This window comes from Hyperoodon ampullatus (genome assembly GCF_949752795.1).
Source record: "Hyperoodon ampullatus genome assembly, chromosome: 10".
Taxonomy (NCBI): Eukaryota; Metazoa; Chordata; class Mammalia; order Artiodactyla; family Ziphiidae; genus Hyperoodon; species Hyperoodon ampullatus.
Genome location: NC_136923.1, coordinates 75,216,644 through 75,231,752, shown reverse-complemented (window position 1 = coordinate 75,231,752; position 15,109 = coordinate 75,216,644). Strand labels below are relative to the sequence as shown.

General features: G+C 54.5%; 1 protein-coding gene across 1 annotated transcript; it reads left to right on the top strand.

Annotated features, from left to right (window-relative positions):
* Window positions 1–2,758: 2,758 nt before the first annotated feature.
* AARS2 (alanyl-tRNA synthetase 2, mitochondrial) lies at window positions 2,759–14,879 on the top strand. Its single transcript, XM_079712948.1, has 22 exons — window positions 2,759–3,028; window positions 3,671–3,862; window positions 4,405–4,550; window positions 4,755–4,922; window positions 5,478–5,622; window positions 7,751–7,896; window positions 8,096–8,204; window positions 8,580–8,618; window positions 8,695–8,806; window positions 9,259–9,392; window positions 9,846–9,990; window positions 10,226–10,398; window positions 10,521–10,634; window positions 10,733–10,873; window positions 11,564–11,701; window positions 11,807–11,916; window positions 12,069–12,177; window positions 12,475–12,597; window positions 12,847–12,957; window positions 13,534–13,617; window positions 13,731–13,841; window positions 14,289–14,879. The coding sequence occupies exons 1-22, from the start codon at window positions 2,786–2,788 to the stop codon at window positions 14,451–14,453; spliced, it is 2,958 nt and encodes a 985-aa protein (XP_079569074.1). The 5' UTR covers window positions 2,759–2,785; the 3' UTR covers window positions 14,454–14,879.
* Window positions 14,880–15,109: the final 230 nt, after the last annotated feature.

Genomic DNA, 15,109 nt, shown 5'->3' with positions numbered 1-15,109 from the left:
CTTGGACTTGCCAAGATAAGTAAGTCAGACAGCAACATAAGGGCAATTCCAGCCCCAGGGAAGGCAGTACCCAAACCCTGCTGAACGGCTCCCAGGAGACAGACCCCATTTCCATTTTAAACCCCCAAACGAAATTTCTATTATTATTAAGACATATGAGAACTCCTAAGAGAAGTTCTGAGGTCAGTAACTTCCCACTCTGGTGAGTTGTCTCCATATTCATCTATCTTGGGAAACTGCAGAACTTAAATTTAACTTCCTCATCAGATGACAGTGGCAAATCAGAATAAGCACATCCCAATCCTAGAAGAACCACTTTGCTTCACTGGGGAATATCAAAAAGAAGAGACTGACTCACCAGAGGACACCACATTCCAAAAAAAAAAAAAAAAAATCTTTTTTAATGGCAAGGACAAAATAACAAGATGGGGGGGAAAAAAGTTCTTCAAACAGAAAACAACCCAAAATACCCATTTCTAAAAATCCATGATACATACTACAACATGGATAAGCCTTGAAAACATTATGCTAAGTGAAAGGAGCCAGTCACATAGGACATATATTGTATGATTCAAATTATATGAAATGTTCAGAATAGGCAAATCTTTAGAGATAGAAAGTAATTAGTGATTGCCTAGGGCTGGGAGGGATGCGGGAATTGGGGGTTAATAGCTAAAGGGTATGGGGTTTCTTTTGGAGGTGATGAAAATGATCTCAATATTCTAAAAGTTAGATAACAACTCTGTGGATGTACTAAAAGACACTTGAATTGTGCACTTTAAGTGGGTGAATTGTATGGTATGTGAATCATATTTTATTAAAGCTGTTTGGAAAAAAGAAATCCATGGCTCCACTCTAGATCCACAATAGTCTAAAAACATGGAGTTCCTACTATAATGCAAAGACTTTCTGGGCAAAATCTGAAGGGGAAAAAAAAAGGTGACGTCAGTACTGGGTAGAGGCTCTTACTAGATTTCTCTAGCATAACACTCCCATCTCAATTTGGGGAAGAATTCCACAGTCTTGTCTCAAGATCATGAATCTCACAGAAATCCCCATCTGGCTTTAGGTTCCTGTTCCAAAAATACTGGAAAAACCAACAGGCAAAACACTTTCAAAACAACACCTTTAATCTACGTGGGCAAGGGAAGAAACAGAGGATCACAGGATAGATGCCATGGGTTCCGTCAGAATACAAAGTCGAGAATTCATTATCACTATAGAAACTCAAGTCCAAAAAAAGACTACACATTTCCCAAGGAAACTGTCTTCAAAGTCCCTGAAAAACATAACTCACAAAGAATGGTAGCCAAAAGAGCTCAGCTGGATGGCTGAAGCCTTAGAGGTGATCACACTGACCTCAGCTCTGCTGCCCCTATTGGGCTTTAACCTTATCAAATTCTCTTCTCTACCTGCTTAATTTCCCACACCAAGAGCAGAGGGTATCAAGAGAAGCCCGTGAAGAATCTGGCTCCACCCACAAACACCTGTGTTGGCCTCATGGTCACAGCTGTTACCATGGAGAGTAAGACAGAAAGCGAGGTGGAACAGGTGTCTCTCTTATCCTAAAGCAAAACACACAAAACCCTAGAGCATTGGGAGGCTGAGAGAGAGAGAGAGAGAGAGAGAGAGAGAAATCTCTTCAGCAATCATCCAACAGCTTTGACCTGCCCTGACGGCCTGGACTCTCTCTAAACCCCAGGCACATTAAAAGACCAAATGTTATTAAGCAATTAATAATGGAACAGATGCTGCTTGGCTTCTCTGTCTCCCCTAAACTCCTGCTCCAAAGGGCCTGCTTCACTCCCTAAGAACAAAATGGCCATTTCCAATGCCAAGGGCAAAAAGAACCAGGAAGTACCCAGCACACTGTCTGACACATAGTAGGTATCAATAAATATTAGTTGAATGACTCTTGAATGGATGCTGATATCAACTCCTTTGGCCATCTCTGCCTTCTTCCCTCAGCCTGGAAACACACACACACACACACACACACACACATACATACACCACACAGAGTTGAATCCACACCTTTTCACCACAACTGTATTTGTAAACTTGCAAAATTAATAAACATAATTGTATAAACAACAAGGTCCTACTGTATAGCACAGGGAACTATATTCAGTATCCTGTGATAAACCATAATGGAAAAGAATATGAAAAAGAATGTATACATATGTATAACTGAGTCACTGCTGTACAGCAGTAATTAACACAACACTGTAATTCAACTATACTTCAATAAAAAATAAAGAAAAATAAAAGTAACATGTAAATGAAAAAATTAAACATTAAACATAATTATCACTGCTATAATATAGATTTCTGGAGAGCAGGGACTTTTGTCAATTTTTTTTTTTTTTTTTTTTTTTGGTCTGTGCCTTGTGGCTTGCGGGATCTTCGTTTCCCCACCAGGGATCCAACCCCGCCCCAGCAGTGCAAACTCCAGAATCCTAACCACTGGACCACCGGAGAATTCCCTGTCAGTTTTGTTACTAATGTACCTTAAGCGCCTAAAATAATGCCTGGCACACAGTAGCCTCTCAATGAATATTTGTTGAATGCCAAATGAATTAAAGGCCTACTGTGTTCCAGGCCGCTTGCGTTAGATGGACTCTGGCAGGCGCCTCCTTCCCAATCACCTCCACCCAGAGGCAGAAGCTGCTTTGATTCCTCCTGCAGCCAGGGGTCGCTGTAGGAAACGCCTGGCCTCCTTCTCAAGTTACCTTCTATCCCCGCACTGCCCTTTGACCCCGTGAAGTCATTGCCCCGAGTTAAGATGGCGGCGTCGGTGGCAGTTGCAGCCGGGCGACTTCGGCGGGCCATTCGAAGGTTGCCGCAATGGCGGGGCCCCAGCCGTCGGGCGCTCTCGTCCGAGGCCCCTCCAACCCAGGCCGCGGCCGTGCGGGACGCCTTCCTGAGCTTCTTTCGGGACCGCCATGGCCACCGCCTGGTGCCGTCCGCTTCCGTGAGGCCCCGCGGCGACCCCAGTTTGCTTTTCGTCAACGCGGGCATGAACCAGGTAGGGGCTTAGCCACGCTGATCCGGGCGGAGTTTGTGACTTGTTCCTGAGAGAAAGGCGTTGCGGGATTGGGCAAAAGAAGCGAAGGGCGGAGCTCCTAGCTTTCGGGGGAAAGAGGGCTGTGCGTGGTTAGGCTACGAGATTGGGGCGCAAATTAGGCCTTGGAGAGGGCTAACCCGGGCAACTTCTGAGTTGAGGTTGAGTTTTAGGTCCAGGAATGGCGGGTGTGGAGTCCCGTGGAGGAAGTCTGGCTTCACTTATTAGTTCTTTAAATAAAGATAAGTTATTGATTAAAATAAATGTTGATGTTGAGCACATGCTATGTGCTAGACTGGGTTCTCTAAGCTTTTGACTTTGAGCACCGCTTACCCTCTCTAGACTTGCTCTGTTTCCAGCCACCAACACATTCCTCCTTCTTTTACCTTGCTTATTTTACTAGCAGAGTCTCTGTTTCATGATTTATTTACCCCTTGTCTGCCCAGACACACCAGAGATGGGTGCCCCCACGCTCCCAGTCTGCCCCCCTGGCCTCTCAGGGGCACGGTCAGCCTTCAGTCTGAACTACCATCTCTCTCCATACCCTCCACGTTTCCCTTCTGCTGAGGGTCTGGAATATCTCTCTCGCCCTTCATCTGTTTCCAGTTCAAGCCAATCTTCCTGGGCACTGTGGATCCACGAAGCGAGATGGCAGGCTTTCGACGTGTGGCCAACAGCCAGAAATGTGTGAGGGCTGGAGGACGCCACAGCGACCTGGAGGATGTGGGCCGAGACCTTTCCCATCATACCTTCTTTGAGATGCTGGGCAATTGGGCCTTTCAGGGGGTATATTTTAAGGTGAGTCTCCAGGAAGCCCTGGAGTTAGGAAAGGGTCAGTGGTCAGCCAAGAAAGGGGTCAAGGTTAGTCCTGTCTCCACTCTTAGAGTCTGCTTAGGGAGGGCTTCAGACCAGACACAGAGGCAAAGTGCTAGATGAACACTTATAATAGCAATGTGTCTCGTTTCCCTGATTGGGTTGTAAACTCCTTGAGGGCCAGGACTATGCCTCCTGCCTAATGGCTGGTCAATAATTATTGTATGAATAAATGGTGAGACAGCAATACTAAAGTGCAGGAGTTAAAAATCATCCCAGGCTAGGGTGGATAGAGGATTTCATGGAGAAGGTGGGACTTGAAAGAATGTAGGATTCAGAAGAGGGAGGAAGCTTTCTATGCAGGAAAAACTCAGAATTAGAAATGGTCATGGCTTGTTCTGGAAACAACGTGGACAGTGGAAATGGTTTTGTCTTAAGCCGAGGGCTGAACTCATGTGGCTTGATTGGAACTTCAGTGGGGCCTTCTTCTCACCCATTTTCCTCTTCCCAATGGGTTTGCACTGCAGGAGGAGGCTTGCAGCATGGCCTGGGAACTGCTGACTCAGGTCTATGGGATCCCTGAGGACAGGCTCTGGGTCTCCTACTTTGGTGGTGACCCCAAGGCTGGGCTGGGCCCGGACCTGGAGAGCAGGGACATCTGGCTCAAGTTAGGGTGAGTCCACCCCCACTTATGTCCACTCCTGGAGCACAAGAGGACTGGAAAATAGAGACTACCAGAGAGTCTTGGCATATCCCGGGATACTGTAGGGTCAGCCCTGTTCCTCCTCCTGCTGAGCTTAATGGAAGGGTTCTCCTGGCAGAGGGGGTACCAGGTTCTGCCTTTGTCTCCCCACCACCCGTCTGGCTTCCTTCCCAGGGTGCCTGCCAGCCGCATGCTCTCCTTTGGACCACAGGAGAACTTCTGGGAGATGGGGGATACTGGCCCTTGTGGGCCCTGTACTGAGATCCACTATGACCTGGCTGGCGGGGTGGGAGCCCCCCAGCTGGTGGAGCTTTGGAATCTGGTCTTCATGCAGCACAACAGGTAATGGGGTGCGAGAGCAGGAGGGAAATCCCTGACTGGAAGTGAAAAAGTCGGCAGTCAGGACACTTTCATCCATTTTTTATAAAAACAAACATTTAAACGGCATTTACAATGTGCCAGGCATATTTCTAAACGCTTTTCAAATAGTAGTTGGTTTAATCCTCGTCTTTGCCCATAACGGTTGAAACTAGTCACTGCTGCTCTCCAGACTCTGCTCTCTTATGTGATGGAGTTGAACTTGATGATCTCTTAAGATTTTCTACCAGCCTTGACATGTCTCTTTCTAAAGCAAAGAATTGTGTCCCAGAAAGGGGATGCCTGGGTCCAGGCAAGGGCCCAAGCAGAGGGTGAAGGCGGAGGTCACTCTTTATGAGAAAGGACGGGACCCAAGGCCATCGTCGTCTGCTTTTGGGGGTGGGGGGATGATACTGCCCTCTGGTTCCTCCCATTGTCAGCCCCCCAGGACCCTCCCCCATCCCTTTATGCCACTTGAGCGTCTGCCTCATACCTGTAATCCTGTGGCGGGGCCTCACCTTGCACACCCTTCCTGGCCAGAGAGGCAGATGGAAGCCTGCAGCCCCTGCCCCAGCGGCACGTGGACACGGGAATGGGCCTGGAAAGGCTGCTGGCCGTGTTGCAAGGCAGACGCTCCACCTACGACACCGACCTCTTTTCCCCACTGCTCAATGCCATACACCAGGTGAGCCCACCTCTTCCCTTCCAGAAGCCCCTCTGACCTGTTCTCACCCGTGCTCACTGCCATTGCTTTCCATCTTTGTGGAGAACTCAGAATATTTTCTTGCCTGTGGGGACAGTGACCAGCCAAGGATACAAAGGTGTCAGACGTGAGGCTCCAATTCATATTTACTACCTGATATTGCTCCTAACTCCTTCCTTCATTTATGCAAAAAATATGTGTTGAGTGCCTACTTTGTGTTAAATCTTTGTGCTTGGTTCAGGAGATAGAGCAGTAAAGAGAAAAGAGATCATGGAGATTACGTTCTAGCCTAAGAAATAGGTAATAAACAAATGTATTAAAGAACAAGATAGCCGTTTACAGATCGTGAATAGGCAGTAAACCTGGGTGATAGTAATTGGCAGGAGACAGGGGGTCGAGAAGAATCTTAGATGACATGTTTGGGGAAGGCTCACCAAGGAGATATCTCTGAGCTGAAACCTGAAAGAAGAATCAGCCACAGGGAACTCATTCCAGGCAGAAGCCAACAGTGAATACCAAGGCCCTGATGCAGGAAAGGAACAAAAAGTGGCCAGCCAGCTAAAGTAGAATCACGTGGGATAGGGTTGGAGTGTGTGTGTGGGTTCGCTCTTGCTGTATAATAAACCACCTAACATTTTGTGGCTGAAGACAACAACCATTTATATAGCGTACGAGACTGTGGACAAGCAATGTAGGCTGGGCTCAGCTGGGTCACTCTTGGTCCTGTATGAGCTCACTCATACATCTGTGGTCAGCTGCTAGGCACCTCTACTTCTGGGAGTTGGCTGGCTGTCAGTTTAGGGCTATGGCGATGACTGGGTTGTATGTCTGTCATCCAGCAGGGTAGCTCGGGCCTGTTCACATGACAGCTTGGCAAGGTTCCAAGAAGGAGAGTGGAAGCACATGAAGCCTCTTAGGGCCTGGGCTCAGAACAGTGTCATTTCCACCACATTCTGTTGGCCAAAGCAAGTCACAAGTCTAGCCCAGATCCAAGGGATGGAGAAATCAATTCTATTCCTTGATAGGAAGCACCTGTAAAGTCACGCTGCAAAGTGGCATGCACACAGGAAAGGGAAGGACTGTGGCCAATTTTGCAAACAGTCTACCACAGAGAGGAAGGCAGGAGTCAGATCTTTTGGGGCCTTGAAGTCCAAAGTGAGTCTTTTATTCTAAATGTGGTGAGATGGGCTCCAAGGCAGGAGGGGCACAATCTGATTGACACTTTTAAAAGGCCACTCCTGTTGCCGTTTGAAGGATAGGCTGGAAGGAGACCAGAGTAGAAGCTGAGAAACCAATTGGGAGCCTTTTTCATAGTTCAGGAAAGATAATAGGGTGTGGCCTAGGTTGGTAGCAGTGGAAGTGGAGAAAAGTAGATTGATCTGAGAGATCTCATGGAGGTAGACACAAAAGACCCCACTGATGGATTGGATGGGGAGAGGAAAGAAAGTCAAGCCTGGCTCCCGAGTTTTTGACTTGAGTAATGTGGTGAATGGCAGGACTGTTTATTGAGAGGGGGAAGCTTGGGGAAGAGACAGGTTTGGAGCTGGATGAATCAAGCACTCTGCTTTGGAGCACAGCTTAATGTATTCACAGCTCACACACTCCTTCCCTGCGGCCATAGAGGCTGTAGAGGCAGGTGTGGGGAATGAAGAGCACCTGGGTGGGACGGTCCTGGTTCAAATCTCGGATCTGCTCTTGACTTGTGTGCCCTTGTAGAACTTAGCTCCTCTGAGTCTCACTTTCCTCTTTTTTTGTTTTTTTTTATTTTTTTCCACTTTTTTTTGGTCTTGTCTTTTTTTTTTTCCTTCTCCACTTTCCACTTTAACACAGGAAGTTTTAGGGATTAGACACCATATCATTCAAGTACCCACCCGGTTCTGATAATAGAAATTCAGTAAATGATCACAGCTGTGCTCCTTGTCTGTGCTGAATGTGGGCCCCAGGAGGCAGGGACTGGCTCTCTTTCACCTCTGACGCTTCTCTGGCCCAGGCCATTCCAGATGCGGTCAGCTTTAGGGGTGAGGGCAGATGCTCCAGGAGTGATGGAGAGTGTCCCTCCTGGGCCAGGGCAGGCAGGGCCGGCAGCCATGTCTCCTCTCCTGCTTCCCAGGGTTGCGGGGCACCCCCTTACTCGGGCCGGGTTGGGGCAGCAGACGAGGGGCACACAGACACAGCGTACCGTGTGGTGGCTGACCACATCCGCACGCTCAGCGTCTGCATCGCCGATGGCGTCTCTCCTGGGATGTCTGGTGCACCGTGAGTCTGGAAGGGCTACAGCAGGGGCAGGGGCTGCTGGGGGTTGCAGGGGACAGGAGGGAGGAGATGGAGAGGTGGGTCGGGTTGAGATGGCAGGAGGAGGGGGAAGCGAGCACACACGCTGGACCTTGCCCTCCCCCCTCCCCTCCCTGCTGACCAGGGGCTGCTGGGGGCTCATCTGGGCTCTGAATCCTTCTAGGCTGGTACTTCGTCAGATCCTCCGTCGAGCCGTGCGGTTCTCTACAGAGTTGTTGCGGGCACCACCTGGCTTCCTGGGCAGCCTGGTGCCTGTAGTGGTGGAGACGCTGGTAAGGGCAGAGCTTCCTCACTTCCCTGGGCCTCCCTTGGGTCTCAGGGAACCTGTCGCTGAGCCCATACAGTGCCCCGGCCTGGGTTCCCCACCCTAAATGTCCAGCCCAACGTCCTCTCAGTGGGCTTACAAAAAGCAGGGAGCCTTCAGGAGGCCTTCTGGCCCAGGCTGCTGAGCCTTTGACCTCGGGACCCCCCTTCTGCCCGTATCAGTCCCCCTCCCCCGAGAGAAACTGATTCCCCATTTGGATCCCTCCCCCGTCCATCAGCCTCTCTGAGTCTCCACGGCAGGTGTCCCCAGGGAGGCCCAGGGTGGAGGTGCAGAGTGGGCTGGTTGCTTTTGACACCTCCTCAGCCCTGTCCGCCACCCCTAGGGAGGTGCTTATCCAGAACTGCAGAGGAACTCAGCCCAGGTACTGGATTTGGATTGGGGAGGGAGGGGCTCCTTCTCAGGAGACCCAGCTCCAGCCCTGCCGTGCCCCCATTCAGATAGCCAGCGTGGTGTCAGAGGATGAGGCGGCCTTTCTGGCCTCCCTGCAGCGGGGTCGGCGGATCATCGAGCGGACCCTGAGGCGCCTGGGGCCTTCCGATATGTTCCCTGGTGAGCAGGGCACCTGGCCGAGGTGTGAGGGACCCACTTAGGCGAGCCAGGCCCAGGCCTCACATCCCACCTCCTCCCCCACGTCCCTCTCCCCGTACTCTCTCTCCAGCACCTCCCTGCTTCTCCTCACTTCCATGCTGCCCAGCTGGCCCTGCCTCTGGTCTCTGCTTTCCAAGGCTGGCTTCATGCCAAGAATGAGCTTCTCACCTCCTTTGAAATCACATGCCAAGGGAGGACCCTGGGCTACCCCCAGCTCTGGCTTTGGGGCCTGAAGGTGACCCCTCTCCTGGGCCTGCCCAGTGTGGGGAGGGGGCACTTGTGCTTGGCACCCAGTGGCTTCTGTGTGGTCAGAACAGCCCTGGCCCTCACTTCTCCCTCACTTCTTCTCCCTCCCTCCATCCTGCCCCTCCTCCCTCAACACCCCTTCCGTCCCTTGTCTTCCTTTCTCGTAGCCGAAGTGGCCTGGTCCTTGTCACTGTCTGGGAACCTGGGGCTCCCCCTGGACCTGGTGGAACTGATGCTGGAGGAGAAAGGGGTGCAGCTGGACTCTGCTGGACTGGAGCGGCTGGCTCAGGAGGAGGCCCAGGTACAGGCTGGGGCACTCCCACACAGGGCTCTGCTGGGGCATGTCGGCCCCTTCCCCAGCCCTGAGTTCTTGTGGGAGGAGCTGCAGCTATTGAAGGAAACAGGAGTCTGAGGTAGGGTCTGCCCCTTCACTCAGGCTCCGCCCACAGTCCTTGGAGGGTAACGCTAGTTCAGTGGGCCACACAGAGTAGCAGAAGGGGAGAGGCCAGCACAAGGTCCTAGAGAGGGGCCGTCGGAGGCAGCAGTGGGTGAGGGAGGCCTGGTCCTGAGACCCCCGCATGAGGGTGGTTCACTAGCCAGCCCAGGGTCTCTAGCAGCCAGCCCAGCCTGAGGGCTTATTCCAGAGGGAGTGCAGGTTTCACACAACTGTGTGGCAGGGACAGGGCTCTCTGGAGACTCAAGTCCCGTTGCACTCTCCGTGCACCCCTTCTGTGCACACACGCCTGTCCCGCAGCACCGGGCACGGCAGGCAGAGCCAGTTCAGGAGCAGGGACTTCGGCTTGACGTCCACGCGCTGGGGGAGCTACAGCGCCAAGGGGTGCCCCCAACCGATGACAGCCCCAAGTACAACTACTCCCTGCGACCCAGTGGCAGTTATGGTGAGAGCCTAGACTCAGGTGGGTGGCCACGGGCTTGCCTGACCATGATTGGGAAGGACGTCAGAGACCAGCTACCAGGCCTGTGCCTTCCCTGGGGTAGCCACCGGGGTTCTCTGGGGGCCCCGGCTGGAAGTGCCCCCCAGCCCCGTGCCTATTGACTTCAAGGAAGGCGCAGACCCACATCCTGCATCCCGAGCCCCTGCCTAGCACTGATAACCATTCTTGGCCCTGGCAGAGTTCGGCACCTGTGAGGCCCAGGTGCTCCAGCTGTATACGGAGGATGGAACAGCCGTGGCCTCCGTGGGGGAAGGCCAGCGCTGTGGCCTCCTCCTGGACAAAACCAACTTCTACGCCGAACAGGGAGGTCAGGCTTCCGACCGAGGCTACCTGGTGCGGGTGGGACTGCAGGTGAGCCCCCCCAGCCCCCCTCACACACAGAGGCTCCTGCAGGAGACAGACCTGAGCCAGAAGGGAACCAAGGGGAGGGAGAGGCTGCAAGCACTCAGTGCCTTGGCCCTGCCCTCCCCCAGGACGTGGTGTTCCCAGTGGCCCGGGCGCAGGTCTGTGGAGGCTTCATCCTGCATGAGGTGGCGGCCCCTGAGTGCCTAAAGGTGGGGGACCAGGTACAGCTGCACGTGGATGAGGTGAGGACCCCACCCCTGCTGTTCGTGACGTCCTGCAGCCCCTTTTCTCTCCCCATCCTCACCTACACCCAGGACCCTGGGTGACAAAAGTGTTTCAGGCCTGGCGTCTGAGCTGCATGGAGAAGCACACAGCCGTCCACCTACTAAACTGGGCGCTGCGGCAGGCCCTGGGCCCTGGCACAGAGCAGCGAGGGTCCCATCTCAATCCTGAGTGGCTGCGCTTCGACGTGGCCACACAGGTGAGCAGGGCACAGAGGGGCAGCCTTCAAGTGAGGCGATGGGCTTAGAGGGAGTCTGGTAGTGTGGGAGTTTGGCCAGTAAGGGGGCCTGGGCTGCCTCTCGTTCAGTCACTGGGGGGCCTTGGGCAGGGGTTTCCCATCAGGCTCCTCCTGCACCAGTGAGGGTTAGGCTAGCCAGTGTGTGGAGCCATCCCTTCACCTCTAGCCACCCAGCTTCCTTTTCCCTGCTGTCACCCAGGCCATTCTTGCTCAAGCTGAGCTGCCCTCTCCCTTTACTGCCATCCTGTCTCCTTGTACCTCTGGCTCAAATCCTCTGGGAAGTGCTCACTGACTAAATCTCGTTCCACTTGATAACTCCTTGCTCCTGCGTCTCCCCCATCCTGTATTTCTCTTCCACTGGCTGACCCTTGTTGTAAGCTCCCTGAGTCCAGAGCCTCCATTTTCTGTCTCTCCATCAACTTTCAGTGCCCAGTGAAAGGCCTGCAGCTTCCGATAGGCCCAACCCCCAGGTAGATTTCTAAAGAAAAGAATTGTTAGCTCCACAAGTGTGTATTGAGCACATGTTATGTACTAATCCCTGTTCTAGAACCTGGGGGTAGTTCAGTGAACACTGACTGCTTCTTCATGCATCACTCCCAGGCATGGGGCTGACTGCCTGTTGGTCTATCTGTTTCCCCCCAACGCCCCCAGACCCCACTGACCCCAGAGCAGCTCCGGGCGGTGGAGGGCACTGTGCAGAAGGCCGTGGGGCAGGATGAGGCCGTGTACATGGAGGAGGTGGCCCTGGCACGCACTGCCCGTGTCCCCGGCCTGCGTTCTCTGGATGAGGTGTGCTGGGGGAGCCCACGGGGTGGAGGTTGCCTGCCCGCCGCCCCCACCCTCCCCTCCCCTCCCCTCAGGCCCCTTAACAGACCTGTGCCCTCTCACTGTCAGGTATACCCAGACCCTGTGCGGGTGGTGTCTGTGGGTGTGCCTGTGGCCCAGGCGCTGAACCCAGCCTCCCAGGCCGCACTGCAGACTTCTGTGGAGCTGTGCTGTGGGACGTGAGTCACTCCTCTCTGCCTGCTCTGGCCTGGGGCCCTGGACCTCCTCCCTTCCCTGGTCTTTGGAGCCACCAGCCCCTGGTTTGGAGCTCAGGCTGCTCTCTTCTCTCCCGTCGTCACCCCGGCTTCCTCCTCCCTCCCTCTGCCCACAGGCACCTGCTACGCACAGGGGCTATAGGGGACCTGGTCATCATCGGGGAGCGCCAGCTCGCCAAGGGCACCACCCGCCTCCTGGCCATCACTGGGGAGCAGGCCCAGCAGGTCAGCACGCCAGCAGGGCCTGGGAGGTTTCTGGGTGTGGATGGGGGTCAGAGAACGCATAGCTGATGCTCTCAGGCCGGGGGATGCCCAGCAGCAGAACCAGTGTTCATACCTGAGCACCAGGATGGCCCTACCAGCTGCTGGCAACTGGCATCTGTTGTGATTATTTGGTACCTTGATGGGTCCTGATTGTTCAGTGTTTCTAACTTGGTCCTACCCAGCAATGGGTTGAGAGTGCCTGTCTTGGAGAGGGAAAGTAAGCCAAGCAGTCCTGACCATCCGGTTCTCTCCCTGCAGGCCCGAGAGGTGGGCCAGAGCCTGGCCCAGGAGGTAGAAGCAGCCGCAGCACGGCTGAGTCAGGGCAGCCGGGATGTGGTGGAGGCTCAGCAGCTGTCCAAAGACATGGGACGACTCACTGATGTGAGGGCCACCCCCAGCATGGAGCTGTCCCCTCCCTCTCCTGGCCATGTTCCCTTCCGCGTGCATTCCTGGACCCTGCCCATCTCTCCCCAGCATTCCTGTTAGACTTCAGCTGGCCCAGATATTTGTCGGTTGTCTGCAGGGTGGGATGTGGTGGGTGTGGTCTCTTCCCTGGCCTTGCTGGTGGTCCCTGCCTCAGAGACCGTGGCTCAGGGAGGGCAGGGATTGTTGTACTGCTTCTGACCATAGGCCGTGGACACTGCCGTGATGCCCCAGTGGCAGCGGCGGGAGCTTCAGGCCACACTGAAGGCGCTACGGCGGCGTGCCAACACTGCCGTCCGGAAACTGGAAATGGGGCAGGTAAGAGGAGGTCCAGCTGCACCCAGGGGGGCAGATACCAGGCACACCCAGCAAGGGTCAGAGATGCTCTAGCACACACGCTGAGAAGCCTCAAAGCCTGGCAGGGGGGTGGGGGTGGGTGGCAGCTCCCCCCTCTCCTGCCAGCTGAGTGCCATCATCAGGCCATTTCCCCACTTCTCTCTCTGCCAAACTGGGTCTCTCCCCCAACTCCCAAGTCTGGCTCAGACTCTCCCTCCAGGAAGCTGACTTGATTGCGCCATTCAGCCCTAATTGCTCCTTGACTGTGGATCCTCCCCCCTCCGCCCCCTCTCACCCATCTGTGCTCCAGCCTTAGTCCTTTCACCTTCAGCGGCCTATTTGTAGGGCCCTGGAGCTATGATGAAAGGGAGGAGGTGAGGGGGGAGAGGAAGGACACAGGGGGGACCCAAAAGAAGGAGGCCATTCTAGGCAGAACCCCTGGCACCTTTGCTGGGGGAAGGGGGCCGTGGGAGGGGATTTCTGGACTGGGGCTCTGTTCACAAGTGGGGGCTGATTGCCTCCCAGCCCGACCCCCGTGCTGTCCTTCCTGCCTCACAGGCTGCACAGAAAACCCAGGAGCTGCTACAGCGGCACTCGGAGGGGCCCCTGATTGTGGACACAGTTTACGCTGAGTCCCTCTCAGTAAGTGTTGCGATTGGGGGTGGCCCCAGGGTCTGGGGAGGGGAAAGTTCCGGCAGGGAGGAAGCTGGGAGTCCGGGGAGCTGTGAGGTCGCCATCTCCCCTCCCTTGTGCAGGTGCTGGTGAAGGTGGTCCGGCAGCTGTGTAAGCAGGCGCCCAGCACGTCTGTGCTGCTACTCAGCCCCCAGGCTCTGGGGCAGGTGCTGTGTGCCTGTCAGGTGGCACAGGTAAGGAAAGGAGGGGGGAAGCTCCCACCCCGCCCGTCTCCTGGTCCAGCTCTCTGATTCCACACCTTCTATTCCTCCCACACGAGGGAGCCACAGCTGGGTAGAGGCCATCTCTGCAGATACCCCAGGGTGGGGATAGGACCACCTCCTTCTCCCTAACCCACCCCCTCCCCCGCCCTACCCACGAAGGCACCGAAAGACTCCCTAATTCCCACCACGCCACCTCCAGGCTGCACATTTCTTGCGAACAGGTAGCAGCCATTCATCAACCTCCACTCACGCATTCCCAGCCCGTCCCTCTCCTGTCTCCTCGCCTCATTACCCCCACCATGTGCCCGGCTCGGGGGAGGGTCCTAATCGCCATGACTCCACTCTCAAAGGTACACTGAGTGGATGGTGGCAGGGAGGGCTGCTCTGCATCACTGCCCCTTCTGTTTCTGTCCTCAGAGTGCTGTGCCGGCCTTCACCGCAGAGGCCTGGGCGCTGGCTGTGTGCAGCCACATGGGGGGCAAGGCCTGGGGCTCTCAAGTGGTGGCCCAGGGCACCGGAAGCACTGCTGACCTGGACGCTGCCCTCAGTACAGCCCGAGCCTATGCCCTCAACAAGCTCTGATCCAGGCTCACTCAGGGACTCACAGAGACTAAAGAGACAGCAGACAGGCCAGTGCCTGGAGCCCTGAAGGAGCGAGCAGAACCTCCCCGGAAGCTAAGCAGAGGACTAGAGGCTGGAGGCCAAGCAGCTAAGCCGAAGAGGACCGCCCTGGGCTGGGCTCTGAGTGGACACAAGAAGATGTAGGCTGGGGGAGGCAGAAGTGGGCCTGGCAAAAGGCCCCCGCTAGTTGAATGTGAAGACATGGCTGTCCCGTCTGTGATTGTTCATTAAAAAGTATTTCACAGAGGATAGGAAGCTCCGGAAGGTTCTTTCGCCTAAAAAAGAGCAGCCTTTCGCCCCCAGCAACCTGGAATGGGTGCCCCATGACTAGTCTGACCCCTCACACTGGGCTGAAAGGCCACCCGGCATCCAGATCAGAGATCTCCTCATCGCCACAAGTGCTTGGACAGGCCCTCTATGCCAGCCTGTTCTGGGCACCCACAAAGGCCTCCTTGGCCACCAAGATCCATTAACTGTCACGTAAAAGTCATGAGAGCCGGGTAGATCCTCTCTGGTGTCACTTATTTCATTAACAACAACTTCTCATTTTAATGAAGTCTCTGGTGATTTGTTGATAAAACGAGCTAATAGGTACTGGTCAGTTGCTGAGAATGTGG